The sequence below is a fragment of the Lycorma delicatula genome, chromosome 3 (genome assembly GCF_047948215.1).
Source record: "Lycorma delicatula isolate Av1 chromosome 3, ASM4794821v1, whole genome shotgun sequence".
Taxonomy (NCBI): domain Eukaryota; kingdom Metazoa; phylum Arthropoda; class Insecta; order Hemiptera; family Fulgoridae; genus Lycorma; species Lycorma delicatula.
In genome coordinates, this window is record NC_134457.1 from 210896917 (window position 1) to 210924174 (window position 27258).

The 27258-nt window shown below is 27.5% G+C and overlaps 1 protein-coding gene across 2 annotated transcripts in view; it reads left to right on the plus strand.

Annotated features, from left to right (window-relative positions):
- Positions 1-26762, plus strand: part of LOC142322401 (WD repeat domain-containing protein 83) — a 28337-nt gene extending 1575 nt beyond the window's left edge. Inside the window, exons 2-6 of one of the 2 annotated variants that reach the window (XM_075361446.1) lie at positions 1286-1421; positions 7442-7643; positions 11066-11198; positions 16535-16643; positions 25059-26762. In XM_075361446.1, the coding sequence (XP_075217561.1) occupies positions 1286-1421; positions 7442-7643; positions 11066-11198; positions 16535-16643; positions 25059-25332 (854 nt within the window). In that variant the 3' untranslated portion in view covers positions 25333-26762. The remainder of the gene's footprint in view (positions 1-1285; positions 1422-7441; positions 7644-11065; positions 11199-16534; positions 16644-25058) is intronic. The other variant, XM_075361444.1, reaches the window with a different exon arrangement.
- The last annotated feature ends 496 nt before the right edge of the window (positions 26763-27258 follow it).

Consider the following 27258-nt stretch of genomic DNA (forward strand, 5'->3'; position numbering starts at 1 on the left):
TACACAGTACTCTCACCAAACATTTTCTATTTCAACAAAATGAAATAATTTGGTTAAGTTTGTTAATTAAGTTAAGAATAAGATTAGATTCACCTAAGATTAATTTAAGTGCAGTGTGTGTTATTTACAGAGTAACTAAACTGGTTAAGTGAAATTTAATTGAGTTTAGGTTAGGTAAAAAACAATTCCATGTACTGAAGTCATACAATATCTACATAACCTAATCAGACATAAGCTAAGTGCTTGCTTATCTCGTTTAATTAATTTTTAATATTATACTGTCAGATTGTTAGCCTGTGTCCATAATTATGTACAATATAACAAATTGTTTAGACCAAAAATAATGTATATTACACTTGTGCAGTGCTTAATTACAAAGTGTTTGGTGACAATACTATGTAACTTGGGATGTAATTGGGATAAAAGGAATTTCTGAAGAATAATTTCAATTGCAATGAATAAATTAGGTATGAAATAAGATATATTCCAATTTCATCACAATCGGAAGTGGGCCCCTGATTATATAAAATTACCACATGTTGAAGTGTATAATTTTCTTAACAAATGTTTTAGTTTCCAAAATAATAATTGTGAAAACTTCACTTAATGAAGTATTTCTAATACTATTCTAAACAAATTGCAGTGTATTATTAAACCATAAATGTGGTTCTGAAAAAGACAGTAAATTGTTCTGATCTTCCCATATCAGAGGCAAATCTTCTGGGGGGGCAGTTGTCTCCCTTCTCTATTCTCTCAATTTCTTTATCTTTAACCTTTCTTTACTAGAAGATACCATATGAATTTTACAAACTGCCATTTTAATTCCATCAGTGATGCTATACTGGGATCTTCTGGTAACTTAGGGGAGGTTATTAATTAAATTTAATTAGTTTTGTGGCTTATTACAGTGGTGACTATTTGCAGGACGTTTTAACTGTTTGTTTCTTTGAGGGTTTCAAAAAGTCAAACTAATTGCTTAATGCAACTAGTTTTAAAATTCAATCTAAATTTTCAGTTAAAATTACAATATGATCATTAAAATTAAGTTAAAGAAATTAATTACATTTATATTTCTTAAAATAAATAAATATGTTTTACTATGGTGAAAACTTTGCTAATCTGTTACCATGAATATATATATATAATATGCAATACTTCTGCGCATCAAACATGTTTTAAGGAAAGATATGGTCCAAAGGATTGTTTAAATTGGAAATTATACTGTTAACTTGTTTTATATATATATTTTTTTTGTAATTCCTAAATTTGTTAACTTCTGTTGCAGTTGATGGAGCTTATTGCTTATCTTGTGGTGCAGATAAAAAAATAAAACTCTGGAATCCATACAGATCATTGTTACTGAAAACATATGGAGGACATGGCAGTGAAGTTCTTGATGCGCGTGGTTCATGTGATAGTAGGTAGGTTTGTTTAGTATTGAGGAAAAATTCTTACTTTCTTTAACAAGGGATTGCAGTTACAATCTAAAACAATATAATCCATTTTTATTTAAGTATTGCAGTGCTGAATTTGAAGTGCAATAAATTAATGTGGCAAAGTTTGGAGCCATGATGTAGTTTTTACGTGCTGTAGTAACCACTTCTTATTCCATTTCTATAAATCATAAAAAATTAACAAAAAATCCAGTATAAAATTATATATAGTTACTCTTATTCTGCAGACAAAGTGTCATAATAATGATGTGTTATTTGAATTTATTCCACAAAAGTATTTACTAAAGCCTAGTATAATCTATGCTTAATTTTGCTATCACATTTATATTTAAAAAAAAAATATAAGTATTGTTATTTTCAAAAACACAATACCAACATAAATTCATTTTGTTAAAAGTAAGTGAATAGAATAATGGTAATAAAGCTACTAAATGGGTGACTTGTAACTGCAATTGCAGTTCAATTTACCAACAATGCTGGAAAATGTTACCTATATTTTAGTAATAATAAGGTTTTTTTTTCACTTATCTTCTAGGCCCTAAATATGTAATGAAGGGTCTGTATTATATATAACATTCCCAAATAATACATCACAAAGATCAGGTCAGAATTAAAACATTTAACCTGAGTTAGTACTGAATTGAACAGTCATATTTAAAATCATTTATCAATGAAAAGTTTTGTAAGGCTTTCCCGAATTAAGATTGTTATTGTTATTATTACAGTTAACTTATTTTCCCAATTATTAATTCAATTCTAACAAAATTATAAACTTTAACTTCTACTTAACTAAGACTATTACATATTACGTGTTTGTATAATATATTTGAATATTATTGTTTGATTTAGTGTAATTGCTATTTATAGATTTTACATATATTTATATATCCGAGTACATATACAGGATGTATCATGAAGTTCTTCTCATTTTATTTGTGAAACTAATGGAAAAAATTCATGTAAACATGTCTCCTTAAATGCTTTGTTTGCGAGTTATGGTTACTGAAAGATTTCGCTGGGATTTTAGCTACCCTGATGAAATGAGGTCATATTGAAATTTTAGAATGTTATTTAAGGGGCAGAATTAATGATTTCTTATTGGTTCTTAATGGTTTTTGACCTGAAAAATTGAATAAATAGATCCCAAAACCTTATCTGCAGTAGTTTTTGTGAAATCTGGGATGAAAATCAACAAATTGGGATAAAAACCCTGTTTTATATATTTGGCACACAATAATTTTGTTAAATGGGTGATAAACACATAACATTAAAAAAAATGTAGAGGATTTAATTCTGAACAAAATGGTGTAAAATGAGTTGAATAAAACAAAGAAAAGTTAGAAAAATTTTAATTCTATTTAGAAACGGTACACTGGATCAAAGTGCCTTATATGAAACAGTTAAAATAAATGTTCAAAAATGAGCCTGCCATTTTCAACACATTTCTTGGCATGCTTCTGTACTGCTTTTGTTGCCCTTTTTAATTCTTCAGAGCTGTCCTTAAGTTGGTCAACTGCATCCGTAATGCAAAGTTAGTTGCTCACAAGAATGTATTTTTGTTTTCTAAGCAATATATTTTATCCATCACAGACTCAAAAATCTAAAGCTGTTAAATCAGACAATAGTGGAGGCCAGGAATGTGGACCTTCACAACTGATCCATTTCTCAGGGAAATGATGATTTAAGCACGTGGAAACGGCACAAAAGAAGTGAGAAGGTGCGCAATTGTGCTTGTTCTTTGCATCTCAGCGCTAGAGGAATTTCTTCAAGCAGATACTGTGGCAATTCTTCTTGAAGAAAGTACAAGTAGACCTCAGCACTTAAGCGGCCAGGTTATATGATCAGTCCAAACAGCTTATTGTGAAGGAAGGCCGCATCATATATTGATGCTAAATTGGTGTTGAAAATTGCTTTTCACTGCTTCATTAGGATTTATTTCTGCCCATTTATGCTTACTGCATAAGTTGTTGATGCCATTTCAAGTGAAATTTGCCTCGTCAGTAAACTAAACATACTTGTAGAGGTGTTGATTTGTATTCCACAGTTGCACAACTCCAAGTGAAGTGGACCGTCTCTTGGGTGTAAATAGGTGTTGAACTAAGCTGTTTATGATAGGGATAAAACTTGTTTTGTTTAAGTATCCTTCGAACCTTCGATTGTGAAACTTCGATCTGCTTAGAAAATGTGTACCAACATTTGGACTGTGCTGAACTGCATCAATAATAATTTCATCAATAACACTGTCGTTTTGTACATATTGTTCATAGCTGGTACGAATACTACGTAGAGAATCTCTTTCCTTAAGATTGCAAAAAGTCTAATTGTTTTGGGATATGGAATCCTGCAATTTAGAAAATGTATTTCATATGCTTCTGCAGTAGTTGTAGCATTACCATTACAGACTCAAAATGAATATAATATTAGCATATTCCTCTATTGTAAATAAGTGTGGCATTAGTTCAATGACAAACCGATCATGTTCAAACTAAAATTCACAGAAAACCTTCGCTAACAACAGTACAGTTCACAGTACCTATATACTTAATGTACCTTACTGAATAATTTAAACACTAAAACAGTATTGATCATTGCTAATTAGCTGTTATTTTATTGCCATCTTTGAAATAATTATTTTTCAAATAATTTGTTGTATTTCAGTCATTAAAAATATAGATTAAGTAAGTAATTTTTATTTTACAATTATGTGTAATTTGTAGTATATTAAAAATTTTTTAACAGTAAATTTTTTTTACAAATCTTTCATGTCACCAAAAAAAAAATTGTTTTTGTTTATATTGAATAAATACTTTTCTGATAAATAGTAATTCCTGTTTCTAAATAGAAATTGAATTTTTCAACTTTTCTTTGTTTAGTTCACCTTATCTTACAGCATTTTGTTCAGAATTAAATTCTCTACAAGTTTTGTTTAAAAGTTTTATCTGTTACTTAGCCATTTAACAAGGTTATTGTATGTCAAACATAAAAAACAGGATTTTTTACCCCAAATTTCCCAAAAACAACTGTAGATATGGTTCTGGGACCTATTTTATTTGATTTTGCAGGTCAAAAACTTAGGAAATCACTAATTCTGCTCCTTAATTAATCTCCTAAAAATTTCAGTACAATCTCATTTTATTAGGGTAGCTGAAATCTGAGCAAAATTTTTCACTAGCCGTAACTCGTAAAAGAAGTAGTGTAGAGCATATGTTTATTATATGAACTTTTTTCATTATTTTCATGAGTAGAATAGGTCATGAAAGTCCTGGGAGAACTTCATGATACACCTGTATATGTATATAATATATATTCAATTTTATTATGTATGTATCATTATAATTTCTAATATACATCACAATAATATGATTAGTTGAATAAGGTCAACAATGTCATTATTGTTTATTAAAGTAACATAATCATTTAAGGGATTGTTTTTATGTTTTAAAGTTCCTTTAGGCCACGTGACCATTATTTGGTGGCCAATCAAATCAGTAATCATTCATTTTGTTAATCATAGTTTATAGTCTAATATGACGAGGTTTCTTTTCAGTATCTGTTACTGTTAAAAGGTTACACATTTTTCTAATTTTAAATTTTAAAAAAAGTTGTTTAAATCTGCAGGTGGCACAAATGAGTTTGTTATGGTTTTAATAAATTTCTATTGGTTTCTTGCATATGATAAGTTAATGTAATATATTTATTTTGTGTTTTGGCACTTTATAATATTTTTTTAAAGTTATTAAAAGTTAGTTTATTTGCCATTTTGAGGTCTTAAACTTGATTTACAAAATTAATATTTTTATATTTTATGCATTTTAATAGCCCGTACAATAGTGTGTTTGAACCAACTTGATAGCTTACACTGTTATTGCAAAATTATTACTATAAAATTTTTATTTTACTGCCCGTTCGCTTGTTGTGACTGTTAGTGTATTTTTGTAATGCTGTAATGATGCTTAATCCGAATCCAAAATCAAAATCAGAGACAAAAAGTGTTCACATACATTCATATTAAATTTAATAACGAATTGTTTGTTCATTGAAAATAATATCTTGAAAGTTTTTAAGAATATATTTATTTATTAACAATAAAATAAAAACATTAAAATTGTTTGTATATTAAAAAATACATTACTAACAAAAGAAGTCTTAACTGTATAATTTTTTCTCTAAATTTAAATTTACATAAAAATGGTATTTGTGTATATAGTTCAACAGTATTAACTGTTAAAAAATGAGATGAAGTGATTATAACCAAAATGAAAGAATTGAAATAAAGTTATAGAAAAAAAATATTAAAAAAAGTTTAGTTAACTTAAGAATTATGAGTAGAAAACATTAAGTAACATATAAGTTTTGTTCCGGTTATGTGTATATATATATATATAAACAACTTAACTACCAAAACTGTTAGAAAAACTTAAAAATAAGTAATACCAATAGGCAACTTTCATGGGATCCTGATCATCAGTCGATACACAGTTCTATAAATAATGAAATTTTAAAATTTAGAAAACATAAACATATTAATAACCATAACATTTATAATAACAACACAACTCTACTGCCATTACCATTATTTGTTTGTTTAGATTTTTTTGTTACTGTGTTTTGGTGGTTAAGTTGTTATATTGAATTTTATTAGCACAGTGGTCAGTATGTAGATGAATTATTTGAATTTTCAAAAAATATATATATTTATATAAATATTTTAAAAAAATATTTAATTTACTGTACACAGATAAGAAAAATTAATAAAATAAGAATTAATTAAATAAATAACTACATATACTTGTTGAAAATTTTAAAATAATTTTAAAAAGATTTAGATATAGAGGTGATGTAAATCGATACTATTAAAGTGTATGTCTTGCGAGAATGAATAAAAAAACTTTCAGAATCATTGGCCTGGAATTTGAACTAGCATTTAGCATTAAAAATAAATAAAACATTTTTAAAATTTGGCAGATAATCTTAAAATATTAAAATTTATGTTAGAAGGAAAAATGAATTTACAAAAAAAAAAATGATTTCACTTTATGGATAACTCAGTACAGAGAAAGAATTTCTGATTTAGGGGTATGTTATTGTTCATACAAAAGTTTATGCAAAAAAGGAAGAACAGGCTGATTATTTATTTGTGTAGAAAAAGAAAATAATATCATTTATTATTGGAATAAAATGGTTTTTAATGATTGAAAGGAAAAGATAAAGATACTTAAGGGTAAGAAATAAATTCTTACATGGTTAAATGTGATATTTACTGAGAACATTTCTTTTGAAAAGAGATATATTTTTCCTTCCGGAAATAATTATAAAAAATTAAATATTAAACTATTAGATTTAGATATTTTTTTTTAAAAGATTTTTTCAGAATTGTGATTTTTACAAGAAAAAAAGAATCAACTCTTATGTTATTCTTTTTACCTGATATTTAAAAAAAAAACTTTTCTTGTTGCATAGATAATTTTTAAATAAAGTTGGAGGAGATATAAAGTTTACTATTTATTATTGGATATGATGGATGAGTGTAGAGCTGTGTAATTTAAAGCATTAAAGTACATGCATTAAAGTATGAAAGTATTAATTAATAATAACTAAATACCACCAATCCTGTTATCAAAAAAATGTACTAAAACATTCTAGGATACTTTAGGCTATTAATGCCATTATCAGCCATATGAGGGTGTTTAATATTAGTGTAAAATATATAATAGTAAATGTATGTCATTTTATGAGAAATGTAAAACAAAAGATTATTTGGTTTTTATCATATTTTGCTGGTAAGAGTTGGTTTTTAATTATTATTATTATATTTTTTATTAATTATAGCAACTTATTACGGCCATGTTTGATGAAATATGAACTTGTCAAGTTGAAAGATCTTGAAAAAATTACAATTTTTCAAATCCTGTTAAATGGCCAATTAACTTTTTGTATAAAAAAATGTGTTTTCTTTAATTTGATTAATTTATTACAAAATATTTCAGTCAGATAGTGTCTGGTGCTGCTGATAAGACTGTTATTCTATGGGATGTTGCTACCGGACAACCTCTAAGAAGATTAAGAGGACATGCAAGTCATGTTACTTGTGTTCAATTCAATGAAGAATCAACTGTGGCAATATCTGGATCTCGTGACAATACTGTTATGTGCTGGGACATGAAAAGCAGAAGCAATGAACCAGTTCAGGTAGTTATTATCATTTTTGTTTACAATTTGTGAGCATTATCAAAATTAATGAACAGAACACCTGGCCATTAGCATGCTTACAAGTATTATAGAATATATGTGTCAACAAACGTGCTTGAAATTAAACATATAGTAATCATTATGAACAGGAAGAAATCAGTTCTACTTGTAAGAAAATATTATACAATATAATGACCATTAGACATCCTGTAACAAAATATTCTTTAAAGGAATTTTTCTTTAAAATAACAATGTTGTAAGAATGAATCTTGTTTATTCTCCTGAAACTTAATATTTACAAGTGAGAAAAATCTTATTTCCAGCCATATCTGCTGTTACCTTATTAAAAAAAGTTATAGATATACCCAGTGCTTAATCCCAGTCTTCTATTTGTTTCTATAATATGAAATGAAGTTATTCAGTTGATGTACTTTTTGATAATGTTAATTTATTTTAGTTTTTTTTTGTTTGTACTTTTTGGTTTTTTATACTTTATTTTTTTTTTTGTTTTTGTTTTTTCTGTTTAGCAGTTAATTAATTCAACATTCTTTATTTCACACTATATTTCTAAATTCTTTGTGTTCATAAAGTCATTTCATTTTCTTTGCTAAAATATAAATGCACATGTCCAGGGTGGTAAAATAAATACAAAAAAATATTAAAATAAAGGAATGTTTAATGGTCGACCAAGGTATATAATGTTGTTATATGCCTATTAAGATCTTGCTTTGCATACATTGCTATACTGATCTTCCCTTTTGACAGTTATTTTTTCCACAACTATTTTGTTTGTTGATGTATTTTCAGTTGTGTTTCTCTTTCACTTGTTGCAATTGGTTATGTTTATGAATGATTTTATTCAGGTATGTTTTTTTGTAGTACATTCATTATTATTTTTTTTTAATATGAAACAGAAGATACACACCACTACCACGATCTAAACTGGTCAGTTGCAAATCAAAAGTTCATAAATCAAATATTTTTGTTTGCTTGATGATCCCCTTCTCATTGTTCGATATCTATTTTTACTTGTGTTTTAGAAAGCTTTCAGAAGATTGAATATAATAATAGGTGTATTAATTAACAGCAGGTTTATCAGTAAGTTATAAATTTCAGTAGAAAAAACTGAAGCAATGTTATTTTTTCACAGATATTTTTAAGCGATCTTTTATAAAATCAAAATTATATCTATAAAATAGTAAGAGTATTTTCAGTACATATTCGTTTTCTGTAAAATATTTAAAAAGAAGCTACCTGTAAAAATTCTACATTAGGAATTAAATTTTAATAATAAAATTAAGTTTTAGATTTTTTTTACGTACACAATTAAACTTTTGTACTGTTTTATAGTTTTGAGTAGAGGTTTGCAAATTACATTCCTTATTGCTTATGTTGTTTGTAAAAAAAGTAATTATGTGCTTCAGATTGAATGTGGAAATTAAATTTCTTCTACATTCTAGTGTTCTTAATTCTACCGTACATTTCTTGGTAGTACACAGTATTAGCACTACTTAATGCTAATACTGTTAACCGAAGTAGCACAGGTGCTACTTCGGTTAACTGTAAATGTGGGTCATCTAATTCAAAAAAATGTTATGGCATCTTTGATAATACTAATTCATAAAAATTATAAAATTAATTAATTTAATTTTGATTAATTAATTCAAAAGATGATATGGCATTTTTGAAATAGGTAATTTACACTATTTATCAATGCGTTCTTATATGCTTGTCTTTATACCAGCTGTTAGGAGATCTGCTATGACAGTGGGTTCTAACTTAGAGTGAATAGTCTGTAACTGTTTCAGTGTACTCATTATCAGTACTGTAACTGCAGTTGTCTTTATGCTCCATACCACTGAAGTATGTAAAAGAAAAACCATGATCAATAACACAAGCTGATTGATTGATTGTATGATGTAAAATTAATTAATTTATAGCTATAAAAAATACTGTTTTTCAGTTGATCATTAGAAACAGACATTAGATTCAAGAATAATAATAAGTCGGCAGTCTGTATGTTTGTAAAGTTGTGTTTTACACATTTCTTTTTTCTTATAATGGCAATCATAAAGTTTTGTCATTTGCCATGTTAATTGTAATTTTTAATCAAGTAGTTCTTTCTTTTTTTTTATTTTCTTTCATTTTTAACCTATATAAGTTAAATAAAAATCTTAGTGATTAGTAAGATAATAATTCTGTTTCTTATTTATAATCGTAAATGAGAAAACAGAATTATTTTTCAAAACTTTGTTTTTAAAATTATAGTAACGTTAGTATATATTCTTTTAATTTTATTGTAGTGTAATTAAACAATTTCATTATGTGAAATAATGATTTTTTTCAACCATTAAATTACTGAACCAAACGCACATGAAACCATAAACTTCCATGACTTATTCAACACATATATCAAAACACCTTCTCCATCAGGCAATTTTTTAATTCAAAATTGCATATATCATCTCAAAAACAAACTTTAAAGTGAACCATGAAATCATATCAATTTGTGTGTTTGCATTGATAATGGGGCATGTCCTACAGAAGTTGTTTGAAATTAATACTCATTTTACAAAAATAAGAAACCAATAAAAATTTTGTAACAAAATCTTTTACTTTACATAGCTTAGATCATTTTTTCACGAGCACATGAACATTTAGGGACTTATAAGTAGTCTATAACATTTTGTATACCTCATTGTAATTATCCACCATCTTCCCATTTTGAAATAGAGCAATTGCTTCTCTCAGTTTTCCACATTCACAACATCCCTCCTAAATTACTAAGTTCTTCAGTTTCTGAAAAGGTTATTTGCTTTATGAAAAATGTATGTAGGCTATCACATTTTCTTGTTAATTTGCCTCATAAGTCATAAATTTTCTATAATTAATAAACTTGAAAGAAAACGACTTAAAATTACAATTTAGTTTAAGAATAAGCTTTTTTTATAATAAAATTAAGTTCTATATTATAATTTTTCGCATTTTCATACCAAAACAGATAATTCAATATTTTCTATTATTCACAGAAATTGGACGAGTAGTACAGTTGTCATCGGGATTCTGTTATAGTCAAATTTTTTTAAATAATTACTCAGTAATATAGTTTTGAAAATACCAAACCTGTCAGAAATTAATAAAAAACAAGTAATTGAAATGGAATAATGAAATACAATAACATCATAAATAATGCATTCTATTTCCCAAAATTATTAGGATAGGAATTTCTGCATCTTTGTTTAGATTATTCCAATCTAAACTTATCCCAAAAAAGTGGGGATTTCTGAGAAGTACTAAATGTGGAGAGAAAAATAAAGCTATAAGTAGAACAATTAATGTTTGTAAACAGAAGAATTGTATGTTTATAGTAATTTTAATGAACAATTATTGACGTTATTGATAAATTTTATTAAAAAATTTAGGTTTTAAGGGAGGCAAAAGACTGTATTACATCTCTGCAAGTGTCTGATGAAGAAATATTAACTGGATCACTTGACTGTAAAATAAGACGATATGATATTAGAAAAGGGGAAATTGTAGAAGATTTTGTTGGAGGTAAGTTTTTTTTTATAACTCTATATCGATATTCAAAAGAGGATATCAATATACAGTCTACATTGGTTATAACAAGTACCTCATTTTATTCAGTTTATTGTTACATTGAGTAGTTCAGAATAAATTGTAACTTTAAAATACCTTGTTGGACAATAGTATGTGTTACTATTTCAGTATGATGATAATTTCAATTTCTACTTTTACTCAGTGGAATCCACTTATATTTCAACATAAATTATTTTGTACTATCTCAATAACTAGAAAATTTCTACTTAGCTGTTAGTTTCTAGTGTAATATATGTGAAATACATTACTTATATGTCAGTATGCTATTGTAGAAATTCTAAAATGCAGTACACGATTACATGTAAATGCCTGTCCTTGGGATGATGTTTATGAAACATGAATTAGGCAAGGTATAACTAAATGATGGTATGCCATACCCCGTGTTTCTTGTTACACCACTTTTAATTAGTGTTCATACAATCTCTAGGTCCATGAAATTATAATGATAATTAACTGTGAGGTGCGTGTACCTGACATACGTTAGCTCTTCTGTCATCTTCTCTAGGCAGTCACTGATCTCAAAACTATTTTATCTTGTATGATATTTCTAAGAATTTGTGCTGTTCGATCAAAAAGTTCAACCAACAATATTTGGTTTAATTGCTTACTTAAAACCTCTGAAAATCCATTGTTATTACATCCAAAGTTGTTTTTTTGTTTTTGGAAAGATTTTCGTCAACCTCAGCAATGTATTATTGTCACTAAGTTTGTTATCACTTTATCAAGAAGTGATCATACATATTTCACAATTATATATGCTACAGTCAATGGATTCTTATTGTTATTCTTGTTCATATTAAGGTAATAGTTATAAACACACAAACTTCTTGCATCAGAAAAAAAATGTATTGATGCCTTCCAGCCAGTTGTTCACTTATAAATGGCAATTTTCCTACATCCATGGATGTTATATTTATATATGATACTGTCAAAAAAATACAACTTCATCTTGTAATTGTTTTTATATTTGTGGATTGATGGAAATACTTCATGTTGCTGGAGTATAACACTGACAAGTTCTTTATATATTGATAAGATCCAAAGAGTTACAGATTGATCCATTGCATGATAAGTAACAAAATATCACAAGACAGTGAACGTAAGTGATAGGAAAATGTGAAAAGTAAATGCTTTGACATGAAAAACAACAGAGAGCTAATAGGAAATTAAAGTAATTACAATATTTTCATTCGTAATGTTTACTATTGCAATATCACATTTTAATTTCGTATAACTATTTTCTATAGAGTAAAAAGATATGAAGTTCATAAAGTGAATTTCAATTATTTTTTAAAAAGATGACTATATCAGATTTTGATATTATTATCAGACATTATTACTATTATTAATGATACATTATTGTCCGATTTCTTTTTGAAAATGTTATTAGTATTGTTCAATGTTTATTATTTACATTAAGTGGTAAAATGTTTGACAATGGAGATAAATGGCAGTTGTAGCAGATCTATTATTCAAAAATTACAGAAATGCTTTGAATTTTGTAATCTAAGTTTTGTAAAATGCAAATAATTTTTCAGTCTGTAATATTAAGTAGCATTATAATTAAATGAAAGGTAATAATTGACAACTTTACCACTGGAGGAGTAAGGATTTAATTTTGAGCTCTATGTAGATGTTTAGTAATATTGGTATCAATATTTTTTGTATGTGAATGTTTAATAATCAGTAAAATATAAAGTTACTTATTTTTTCTAATACAGTTTAAATGTAAATTTATCTTGAAAGTAGATTCTAATCATTATAACTGTAGTTCAAATAGTCTGATCAAGCTCACAAATGATCACTACTTTAGTTTGTTCAATTGTGAAAACACCTAACACTAGGAATTCATTGTTGCTTTCTTTACTTATAGAAAATTTATGATGTTACTAGTTTCTTTAGCTTATTATGAAAGTAGAGGAAAGAAATCTCTTTAATAACACTACCCAGCAATGAAAATGTTTCGAGCTCAAAAATAGCTTATTCTTATGTATTTCCATCTGCTGAATTCAAAAATCACCATAAAAATGACCGATTAGCTCTTGCTTTGGAGATACAATGACATGTCATTTTTCACCTGACCTACATTTTTGGTTTAGGAGTAATTTTGTTTTTGGAGTTATCACACCTTTAAATGACAAAATACAATGTTCTCTAGCTGTTTGTAGGTTATAAACATTAATACTACTGCTGTGACTGTGAGTTTCATTTTGTTGTATTTTAATTAGTGCAGAATTTCTGGTTTTCGAGTGCTTTTGAAGTGAAAAATTTGTTTAATCAAAATGCCACGAAAATATGTAAATTCAGTGAATAATTTTTGTTACATTTGTAGTGAAATAACATTTTTGTCACAGAAACGCAATCTGATGCCTGTTGTGATTACTGCCCATCAGCATTATTTTGGTATGAAGGTTAGGGACCATGATAAGTCATGGTCTCCACATATATGTTGCAACTCTTGTTCAATTATACTACGAGAATGGTTAAAAAATAAAAAATGATCTGTGGCTTTTGCTATGCCTATGGTTTGGTGGGAGCCTAAAAACTATACAGATAACTGTTATTTCTGCTTGATTCCACCTATAAAGGTAAGATTGTCATTGAAGAAAATAGGAACAGTTTAATACCCTAATCTTCCATCTGCTACTCACCTATTCAACAGTCAGATAGTTTACCAGTTCCTACTCCACCCCAAAATTATGAGCTTGATGTAGAAAATGAAGACAGTGTGGAAGAAAAAGAACTCAACAAACCTTCCATATCCCATGAATCTGATTTTTATGAAAAAGATGATAAACTGCACAGACTGAGTCAAGCAGAATTGAGTGATCTCATTTGAGACCTTGATTTGTCGAAGGAGAAGGCAGAACTTCTAGGGTCAAGACTACAGCAATGCAATCTTCTCCAAGGTGATGTCAGGGTCTCACAATACAGACATTATCATAGGGGTCTGCTTTCTTTTTTTTTTGAGAAGAAAAACAATCTTGTTGTTTGCTGCGACGTTAATGGCTTGATGAAATGTTTGAATTTGAATCATGACCCAACTGATTGGAGGTTATTCATGGACAACTTCAAGTGTAGTTTGAAAGCTATATTACTTCATAACGGCAACCATCTTCCTTCTACCCCTGTTGGTCATGCATTTCACATGAAGATGTTAAAGCCCATCAGGGCTAGGAACGGGTGGTGGGGGGGTGGTGATCAGAGTTCACATGAAGGAGACTTATGTAAACATGGCAATCTCCAAGACTCAATCAAATATGCTGAACAAAAGTGGAAAATCTGTGGCAATCTAAAGTCATCGTTGTACTTTTTGGAATGCAACTGGGGTACATTAAATACTGCTGCTTTATGTATGTGGGACAGCAGGGATAGGAAATCACTTTATATTCAAGCAGATTGGCCTACAAGAAATCTTAACTCTAGTGAGAAAAATGTTGTTGCTGAGCCTTTCATGGACCCAAAAGATGTTCTTCTTCCACCCCATGTAAAGCTGGGCTTGATGAAAAATTTTGTCAAAAGTATGAACAGAGAAGGATAGGCCTTTATGTACTTAAGAGACAAATTTTCTACATTAAGTGATGCAAAAGTTTAGGAAGGTATTTTTGTTGGGCCACAAATTCGACAACTTGTAAAGGATCTTGCATTTGACCGAATTTTTGAGGGGAGAGAAAAGGAAGCTTGGTGTCATGGCTTAAAGGGTGTCATTCATGAATTTTTGGGCAACAAAAGCGATGAAAACCACAGTCAGTTGGTGACAGTATTTCTACAATACCATCAACTCAAGATGTAACATGTCCTTTAAAATCCATTTTCTCCACTCACACCTGGACTTTTTCCCTCCTATTTGTGAAGTTGTCAGTGATGAATACAGAGAAAGATTCTATTTGGATATTTCTGGAATGGAACAAAGATATCAGGGCCATTGGAATGAAGCAGTACTTGCGGTTTACTGCTTGTCTGTGTGATGCTCTGGAACTCACCTACAAGAGGAAAGCCAAAAGATAACGATATCATGAAGCCACTACATGATTCTCTTCAGATCCAACCAACTGCCAGGTATTCTTCCATCAATTTAGAACTCGTAGAATGTAACTGTCATTAAAATGTCAAATGGACTTTCTATGTTGTTGGTGTATGTAATTAAAACGTATCTTTTCTTTTAATCTGTTAAAATAAAATACTTCTACCTATTGTATATCACAGAAACTAGAGCAAATGAAAATGTTTCTTTGTCATATTAGTTTTTCTCAACCCAAAATCAGTAAGATTTGACTCGTGAAGTTTTTCACAAAGATGACAAAGCCATTTCGAAGAATAAAAAGCCGACAATGAATTGCAAACTTTCCTGGCTACATCAGTCAAGTTATGCAATTCAATCATCTTAAGCTCTATTTGTATCTGTATAATAAAATAATCCCTTTTTATTGGAAAACAATAACTAAGATTTCTAATTTTTTTTACTACAGTTGACTTTTTTCTCAAAATATCAACCACAATTATTCAGTTGGCCAGTTCAGTTATTTCTTCATAGACATATTAAAAAAAAAAAAAAACCTTTAATATGTATAGTAATAAATTTCAATGTTAATGATTAAACAAACTTTCTTTTTATTATTAAATATATATAATTACTTGTTTTATTACATTTAAATGTTTTAATTTTAATTTTTGAAGCTAAGATGCTCAACAAAATAAAGCAATAACCAAAATTTTTAATATTAGAATATTAGCATCACAATTTTGAAAAATACATTTTAAAATATTTGTTATTGTGTTGGACTTATTGAAAATTTGGGGCTCAAGGATCAGGGGGGCTTTTTTAAAGATTAAAGTATTTACTAAAATTTATTTTAAATTAAAAAAAAATTTGATTTTTTTTTTTTTTTTTAGGGAAGCAACTTAAAACTTAAAATAATAATGCTAAGTTACTTAAAACTTATAAGGGACTTGCAGATGAACATAATAAATACCAATTTTTTGACCAATGTGTATAATTTCTCATTATAGCCAAGAAAGTAGTTGCTAAGTAAAATGAGGAGAGAGTGATTTCATATTATTATCTTCACTGAAGTGAATATTCATTCATTTATTATAATGAGATAATGTTTTAGTGTATTCTAAAAAAAAAATATGTTTATCATTCATTACTGTCAATTAGCTTGTTGTTTCTTAATCACTGTGATGAATTCTAGAAATGTTATCTAATCTTATTAGTAGCATTTAAACATCTTCAGTAGAATCATAAGAAAATTCACTTTGTTTTACAGATCCTGTTACTTGTGTAAACTTTACTAGAGATGGACAGTGTGCATTAGTAAGTACTACAAATAACTTAATTAGGCTGTTTGACAAAACTACAGGAGAACTACTCAATGAGTAAGTACATTCAAAATAAAATCATTTATTTTTCTTCTATAATAAAAAACATACACATGGTAAAATAAAAAAAATGAATTTATATATATATATATATATTACAGATTTAACATAAAATATGTAATAAAATAAATGACATAAATATATCTGCTACAAATTCCATGCTAAAAGGCAGTAATTTATACAAAACTGTTATAATTTTGTAATAATGTACATAATACTTTTAATAAATTACTTAAAGTTCAAAACAATTAACTTTACTGAAAATGTTTATAAGATGATTATTTTATCTCTTAGTTAATATCATGTACAAAATAGATAGTTTTGTTTATTGTTACAAATCTATATATATTTATTTATATGAAATTTTTTGTAGTCTATAATTTCCTCTACAAAATCCAGTTAATTATATAATATAAAACTTATTCAGTCACTCCACAAATTACAGAATTAAAGAACATTCTTACCTTACTTTTTTTCATTAAAGCGCTTTCAGGCATAAGCCGCCCATCTTCAGTAATGTTTTTTTTTTTAATTTTACTTCTTTACATTTACACAATAGATTATATGATACATTAAAAGTTATAGAAAAAATTATTTGTTGTCATTAAAAAAAAACTTAAAAAAAAATTTAAAACGTTATATTAAAATTTCCTTTAACATGCTATCTATATGTTAATACAGTACTGTACTGATTATCTAATTTATTTAAAATTTCTTATCAATCTATTACCAACTTAAATAATATTTATAAGAATGTTCCCATCAAATTCTGTCTGCATATTCATTAGGCTGAATTTATGTTTATATTTTTATATATAAAAATTTTTCTAAAATTTCTAATTGTTTATTATCACTCTCGTATTCCATGTTTGCTTTTTCAGTTATTTCTAAATTATTTTCCAAACTAGTTATATTATGTTTGTTAATTACTAAATGGTCTGCTACATTCAAGAAACCAGTTTTTTTATTTTTAAATGACCTTAAATGTTAATTAAATCTATCTTTATAACATAAAATGTAAAATTAAAATTTTATTATGGGTCAGATATGTAGATAATCTTTTAATTATAAATGAATCGCTAAATGCAGAAAGGTCTCATATCCAATTTTTTTGGAAATTGACTTTTTTGATGTTTCGTATTCTTCATATGAAAACATACATTTCTGTGCAAAAACATCTCATCTACACTAAATAATAAGGCTACAATTTAACAGAGAAACTTCGTTCATTCTAGAAGGGCCTCGCATCCAAGAGATGAGTTCTTTCTGCAGTTAATTCTGATCAGCTGATTTAACAGGTGATTCGTTTTATTCTTGATTAGTAGTGTGCTTTTTGGCTTGTGGTTTGTATTGTTGTTTTATTAAAAGACTGTTGTTTTTCATTGAGAAAATGAGTTCAAGTGATGAAGAAAATCCAATAAAAAGGAAGAAAGGAATTGGAGATACAGAAACAAGAAAAGAAAAAGCCCCGTGCTAATGTCATACCTAATGAGGTTGTTGAAATTATTCATTCACACATTGAATCCTTCCAAACTAAGGAAAATTTATTGTACACTAGTACAATAAAAAAGTATTTACCTGAAGGCTTAACCATTAAAAAAATGGTTAATGACCTTTTTAAAGTTAAATGTCCTAAATTGGCTGACCTTGTAAAGTATCAATTTTACTGGGATTACTTCAGGAAATATTTTTCATTAAGTCTTGGCTGCCCTGCCAAAGACATCTGTACAACTTGCAAAGAACTAAGTATTAAATTAAAATCTCCATTATTAAATGATGTTTCAAAGCAAGTATCAGTTGCTGAACTCATAGTCCACAAAAACAGAAGCAAAACGTTCTATATAAATATTTATGGAAGTAAAAAAATTAAAATCTCCATTATTAAATGATGTTTTTAAGCTAGTATCAGTTGCTGAACTCATAGTCCACAAAAACAGAAGCAAAACGTTCTATAGAAATATTGATGGAAGTAAAAAACTATCTCATCAGTTAAAAGTACTGTGATAGGACTTTGCTCTGATTATATGGCAGTTGTTGATTTGCCTAAAATTTCCATTCAGGATGTGTATTACTACCGTCAATTGTCAGTTAATACCTTTGGCATTCATGATTTAAAAACAGCAAGTTTAAAAAGTTATGTTTTTCGTGAAGGAACAGCTCGGAAAACGCCTAATGAGATCTGTTCATTCTTGTGGCATTATTTTGACAATTTTGTTGATGAAGTCCACTTGTTTTGTGACAACTGCTTTGGCCAGGACAAGAACAGTGATGTAATTAGATTTTTACTAGCGTTGGTTGAATTGGGTAAATTTAAAACAATCAAGCTGTTTTTTCCTCAAAGAGGACATTTGTATCAACCTTATGACAGAGACTTTGGTTTAATTAAAAGAAAATTTCAAAAGTCTTCCAGACTGTACACTGTTGCTGAGTATGTAGACGAAGTCATTGTCAAAACATCAATCTCAATAAATTTAAGGTTGTTTTAGTGGATAAAACATTGTTTATGATTTTCAAAAGTGGTACACAAAGTTCTATGTTAGGCAGACCTGCACCTAAAGAAAAATTTGCTGTTTCAAAATACTACTTCCTTGAATTTAATCATTCTCAGGAGTCATTACGGTATCACACTTATTGATGGGTTCATAAGTTTTAATTTCAATTTGAAAAAGCTAATGCTCCCCAGTTAAATTTGCCTATTATAGTGGTGAAATATCAGTGTTAGAAAGCAAGATGGTAGATTTAAAGAAACTGTACAAATTTATACCAGAAAACATGCATAGTTTTTGGGATGAAATTTATAATCTTCCAACAGAAAAGCAATCATCCGTACAAAGAGAAGCACATGCTTAATAAATTTAAAAATGTAAAATAATTAGGAAGTAGATTTTATTATATTAAATAACAATAGCATGTATGTCATATTTTGTTAAATTAAAGGATAATTGAAAAAAATTAAAATATGTAAATAAAATAGTAAAAAATAAATATGATTCTTCTGGTATTTATAAAATAAAATGCACCGACTGTGAAAAAATATATATTGGAAAAACAAATAGGACTTTTAAAGATAGATTTAATGAACATTTCAGGTCATTTAAAGATAAAAATAGGTTTCTCATATGTAGTAGAACATTTAACGAAAGTGATAAAAGGTTAGAAATTTTAGAAAGATTTTATATATATATATATATATATATAAATATAAATGTAAATTCAGCCTAATGAATCTGCAAACAGAATTTGATGGGAACAATCTTATAAATATTATTTAAGTTGGTAATAAATTGATAAGGGATTTTAAATAAATTAGATAATCAGTACAGTACTGTATTAACATATAGATAGCATTAAAAACAATTTTTTTTTTAATGACAACAAATTTTTGTTCTATAAATTTTAACGTATCATGTTATCTATTGTGTAAATGTAAAGAAGTAAAATTTAAAAAAAAACACTACTGAAGATGGGCGGCTTATGCCTGAAAGCGCTTTAATGAAAAAAAAGTAAGGTAAGAATGTTCTTTAATTCTGTACTTTGTGTAGTGGCTGAATAAGTTTTATATTATATAATTAGCTATATATATTTATACACATGCACTAGTGCTATACCAGTATATATATATATATATATATATACGCACTAGTGCTATACCAATATAAATTCATCTCTATTGTGTTAACTATATTGTTTTCCAAGGACGAACGTGTGTTTATTATTGAAAATTATTGCACGTATAAATCTTATGAACGAGTGAAAGATGAGTTACAGATAAAATTTCCCAATTCTTCAATATTTAATAAGTCTACAGTATCGCATTTGATTAAAAATCTGATTTCGTGAGAGTAGGAGTGTACATGGATTGGAAAAGCACAGTGCTCATCACTGTTAACAATAGCAGTTCTAGGGAATGTGAGAGAACGTGACATGTTTACCCAGAAAATCAATCTGAAAGTTATCTTTACAGGCTGAGCTTTCAGTATCTACAGCTTTCAGGCCTACTAAAAAATTACAATTGCATGCTTATCATATCAATGTCATTCAAGAACTGAAAGAAGTACACCACGATAAATGTTTACAGTATTGTCGTTGGTGTCGTTCTCTTGTTGATGATGATGGTACTGAAATTTTGGATTGTGTTTATCTCAGTGACAAGGCACGGTTTCACTCTGATGGCTACATTAACAGTGAAAACTGCCAAATATGGACCGCTAAAAATCATCACATGTTTGATGAACAGCCATTACACACTCATAAAATTGGTTTTTGGTGTGTGATCTCCCAGCATCATGTAACAGGGCCTTTATTTTTTAACAGATCTGTAGGTGATGTAATTTATTGCAACTTAATCAAGCAGTTTATTGCCACACTAGATTTACAGGAACGAGAATATTGGTTCCAGTAGGATAATGCATTGTATTTTACTGCTAATGAAACACTGGATATGTTATGGAAATTTTTTGGCTATCGTTTGATATCAGAAGGGTTGTGGCCTCCAAGATCCCCAGATCTTACACCAGCAGTCCTCTTCCTTTGGGCTTATTTCAAAATTGTAGTTTTTAAAATCAATCCTCACACACTTGATGAGTTGAAGGCTAACATTCAAAGTGAAATTTCAAAAATTACTGAGTAAACATTACGAAAAGTGACTGCAAATGTTATGAATCGTGTACGAACCTGCTTTGGGATCATAGGAAGTCATTTTGAACATATATCATGAAGTTATTGAAGGTAATTTGAATATTGTTGTATTAGTATTTTATTAACATCAATATTTTTGTAATAAATTCACGTCATCAAACACCCATTTTATATATATACATATATGTATTTTACAAACCTATATATATATATATGTATTAGTAAATAAAAAAAATTACTGCAGGATATTAGAGTATGATTTAATCTGATGTATAATTAATAATGGGATATCTAAGATAAAAGATAGTTAAGTGGTAACTACCAGAGGTAACAGCACGATAATAAATGCTGCTCAGTGAGGTAGTCCTAGTTCAGTGAATATCTTTCATCTATTGTAAATGGTTGAATAATATGTAAAAGAATACAATCAAATAATTGCACAAAGTCATGAAATTGCAAAATTTTAGAAAAATTTGTAATTTGTATTTTTCTTTGAAAAAAAGATATATTTCTGTGAAAAAAGTTGTTAGTAGTATAAACAATTACTGACATTACTACTATTTATGAAAATAATATAACAAGGTCCACTGAATACTAGAAAACTACAAGTAAATTATTAATACGTGGATTGTATAAGGAAAGGAACTGATCACTAGACTATAATTCTTTTGCTTACAATTAACAAATACTTTCATAGTAAAAGTTACAAATAAAATCTCTTAAATTATTTTGGTTAACAAATAAAATAAGTTTATTTAATGTTACTCATAGTGTGTTTGGTTATTATTATATTATCATAAACAATTCACTGATGTTTACTTCTGCTTATTTTCCATCACAAGTTCTCAACAACAGAATCATATTAACATAATAATAATTCTTCATAAAAAGCATACAGTTTAATGGGTTGTATTTATAGTTTAACTCTAGCAGAGGTCGTTTTCTCTCGATATATAAAAGTAATTTTCTTTATAAATTACTGATTTTATAATGTAAATTATTTTTTAATGATAGAACTGATACGTGTCTACCAGTTTAATACACACATATATATATATATATACACACACACACACACAAACACCCCAAACATATAAAAATTAATCTAGTAATTATTTCAATAATATCTGCAATATACATCTCTAACGAGGTAAAAATAATTCTACATCATTACTAAAGGATACTAGAGTTGACCTTTATTCAGCTACTTTTGAAAAATGCAGGTATTGAATCAATCACAGGTTTGAATAATGTATTGAATTTAGTAAAACCTTTTTCTAGAGTTAAAGATTAGATTGTTAAAGTATTTAAATTTGGTGGTAGTTATTGTATTTCAGTTTTTAGTTATATAACTCTTTCTATTATTCTCAGAGTTTATTTAAAAAAATAATACATTAATAATATAATTATAAGTTCAAACAATGGATAATATGAAATCATCTGTGGTTTTTTCAATCCATATAATAAATTATTTCTTCCAGAAAATAAAATGGTACTATTAAAATTAAAAATAATAATATTCGCTATCTAAATAAAAAAATTGTTAACCAAACAAAGAGAATTTGTTTTAAAGTTTGAAATAAACTTATTTTAATTTTCAGTTTGCCTGTTAGTTAAAAGAAAAAAAAAATTAATGTTTTGTTTGTTTGTTTTTTTTTAATAATTAATCATCATACAAGTTGTAATTGGGATATTGAAAATTATAATAAATCTATTAATAAATTTTATTTTTATTTTTTCAGCAAACAAATCGTTCATTCTCGCCTGTTCATAAAGAGTTGTTAATAATGGTTATACTTAAATAATAATCAGCAAACGTGAAATTCATATAGTTTTTTCTACTCTATAAATGTTGTTATTAAAAAAAAAACTATATAAAATTTATCAATGTTGTAGTAAGAAAAAATTGATGTAGACTTGAACCTGAGTTCTCTACATTATGTGACTGAAATGGGGTCAAGTCAGAAGATGCCATTTTGAATTTAATGTAGGAAGCCCACCTTAAAAAAAACAACTCTGCAAGAAGGCATAAATGTACTCCATTGTACGCTGACCGCCTGTCCTTGTAAGGCACTTCTGGAAAAAAATTAAATTTTCATAGATAAAATGAGTGCACCATAGAGTAGTGTTTTTTCTCTAGAAATGAGAGAGTTTTAGTTCTATTCACATTAAAAAAAAAATCATTAGTAGATGTCTCTAGTTATCAGTAAGACATAAGAATTTGATAATCTATGAAACCTTCAGTAAGACATTTTTTTTTTAGCTTAAGAAAATCCCAGTGACATTTTATATTGGATTGGATAAATATTAATGTGGTTTTGGACTATGTTTTAAGAATAGTTTCTAAAACAAGTTAAAACATTTTTTCACTTTAAGAGTGAATGCTAAATACAAATCTTTAATAAGCCTCTATTAAGTAGTGATGTTTTGAAAGTTATCTTAATGTATAATATTGGATTAATATAGGAAAAATGTAAAACTGCTTGCAAGTATAGGTTCAATTTTAATTCAACAATTAAGTTGCTAATGTTTAAGATATATTGTTTGTAAATGATGTTTGTAAGCACCATTTGTAGAGTAAATGCTCTTAGTTTTATATAGTTGTAAAGATATTTTTAATGTATTTAACAATTAAATTTTTTGTACTTTGATTTTTCTTTAGTAAGTATAAATTTAAAAAATCAACTAAAAAAAAAAGAAAGATACAAAAAAAAATTAAAAAAAAAACCTATCAGATCTAACTGAATTGAACAGCTAAAAATATTTATTGTAAATAAATAAAAACCAAAATCCGTTTCTAGATACACTTATATTGCCAATCTGAGGACCAAGATTATGTAATATATATATTTTCTTTTCAATAAAGATATGATTTTTTTATTACAGTGAATATATTATGCGATTGTGAATTATCATTAAATGGTAATATGTTCCATATGTAGTTCACAAACTGATTGGTAATTTAACCTATTGTATTTAAAACAAACATTGAATATTATGATTGTCAATTTTTACCCATCTAAATTTAACTATCTACTAGAGCCTGTTAAAAACTAAATGAAATATCATATCGCACATATAGGTGACATGGGAACAGGCAATTTCATTCATTTCAAAGTCAGTTTGAATTGTTATAAATTCATTTTTTTTCCCATTTAATTACAATATGCATAGTGCACTTGTGTAAAAATCATTTCATAAATATGATGATTGTTATGAAACTACGTGATGAGAATTTTGTTATCACTTCCAAATTCAGTGTCATAAAAAGTTTTATCTGTTTATTGCAAACATACAGATTGAATATGTTGAAGTTTGGTATAGTGTTAAATAAAAGGCATCCAAACCCCAGAAATGATGAAAGCTGTCAGGTCCTTGATCCTGTAGAGTTCACAGTGTTATGACTGATGAGATCATGTATCAATTGGCTTTATTGTTAGTTACTATCTAAAAAAAACGTTATCTTTAAGAAATGGCTCATTTGTGAAATCAATGATAAATGTCTTTGTTTTAGCCTTTCAACAGGCATATAAATATAAAAATTTGTTCAAATTTTAATTACCTGTTCCTTGCACCATCCTGTACAATATATTTGTAGCATATTTCAAAAAAAGTATTGTAAAATTAAGAGAATATTTTACCTAATTTTTTTTTCATACAAATATTTCATATTTATTTATACGTACTGATCTATTCAAATGAACTAGATAGCTATGTCTGTAATAAAAATAAAAAAAAATTATAAAAATTAATTATTATCTTAAATTGTTACAGATTTGTTGGTCATAAAACAGATGATCTATATATTGAAAGTGGTGTAGGCAACAATGATAATCATGTAGTATCTGGTTCAGTCGATGGATCAGTGTGGTGGTGGGATCTCATTCAGGCTAAAGTAACCAGTAAATTGCTTCACGATTCAAAACGACCGGTTCATTCCATCAGCATTCATCCACTACAGTCTTATCTAATGTCTGCATCTGGAGCTACCATTAAGCTGTGGGGTAAACCAGACGAAGGTACCGAGGAAGTGGTAGAGGCCTCTTGAGTGTCCTCAGTTGCTAAGTGATTAACAGAATTAAAAAGGATCTTTTTTATACATTTGTAAACGTAATTTAATAAATAGTAACTATTTTTTTTAAAAATATTATAAAACTTTCTCAAGGAAAGAAACTTATTCTAACATCCTACATCTGAAAGTATTTTTAATTTTAAAAAAATCTTTCTCTGGTGCAGTTGTGCTACTGCAATCCAAGTACTGTGTGAGATAGTGGCTAGTATATAGGGGTTGAATGTAACCATGTCACTAAATATTTACAAATTTTAGGTGTGGGTTGGTTAAAAAACAATATTTTTAATACTAATGATTCCAGTTTTTATTTTATTCTTTCTTTTTGCACATTAAATTTGTGTTATATTCTTTTGTCAAATTTAGTAAAATATTATTTAAACCCTTATAATTTATTTCAATAAATTAAATAAATGTTTATTTTTCATTAAGCAGATATTAACTGCTTTTTTGGTTAACCAGAACCTTGCAAGGAAGAAAATTAATGATAAAGGGAAAAAAAACAAGACAAAATGTTTTACCTCAGTGCCTCCTACATCCATTCCATTCGCAATTTCTTGGAAGATCTGAGGACTTTTACCCAGGGCAGCAGCAGCACATTATTAATCAATCAATTTGCAACATCCAGTCTGTACACGGGTTGAAAAAACTGCTTTAAAAACCAGGCCTTAAGAACAACAGGCTTTAGCGTCGTTAAGAAAACCCCTACCCATTTCCAGGTAATGTGCCATATGGAACCATCCAACTGAAATATACAAAGTTTTCCTCCATACTAACACTGGAGGGTATATATTTTACTAAGGCAATAAAAGAGTATATATTATTTACCTATAGTAGCTAAAAAAATTAGAACTATTTTCAGTTCTAATTTTTTTTAACAATTTTAACACTGACAGGGCACTGTCAGTTTCAAAACTTACACTGCAGCACTGTTACATAATAATGCATTTTCTCACTTGTGTAGAAAGTTTATCAAAATATTTATTTCTTTATGAAACACAATATGTAATAAACACCCTTTTTTTCTCAAAATCCTTTTTGTGTAAAACAATCATTGATTTACAATAGTAAAGCTGAAATTAACTTAAGAAATAATTTTTATTAAGTTTTCCTTGACCTTATTGGAACCTAATTAATTTTTCAATTCTAAGGAATTAAGGTTATGCTTTTTATAGTTAAAACAATAAGGGGAGATTAAAAAATGGCTGTTATAACGTTTTCTGGGTAATATTCTTAAATTAGAAATATTTTTAACTGTGAAATAAACAATGAAAAACTTCATAATGCAAATAAATAGGTATTTTGTTTACTAAGACATAAGTAATTACTACAAATAAAATATTAGTAAGCCAATAGAAATTATGTAAAAAAAATAAAAATTTATCAAATTATAACATATTTAATCCTTTAACTAGTATCTGAATTTTGATTAATCCCCGTTCTAATAAAAAAAATTAATAATCTTGATTTCTTATATACTTATTTCATACGACTTGTAATATTTATTTAAGAGAATTAAACTTCTTGAATTCCAGTTAGATGTTCAGTTAAGTCTAAAAATATGTGAAATGTTTTGTTTTATTTTAATTTTATAATATCATTTTAACTGCATATAATGCTAACATTGTGATATGTGCCTAAATATATACATTTACAAGTCCTGCCTCATTATCTGGTAAGAATAATTGTATTAATCTAAATAAAGCTTTGCTTGTTTTTTGATGAAAAATTTTAAACATTAATTGTTTGTAGCAGAATACTTAGTGAAATGTTATAATAGAAATTTACTAGTGCCATTTCAGTATCTATGTTCTCAAGTCATACACATAATTGTACAACTTACAGATCATGAAATAAACTGACCATCAAGTTAAAAAGAAAACAATAATAGTATTCAACACAAAA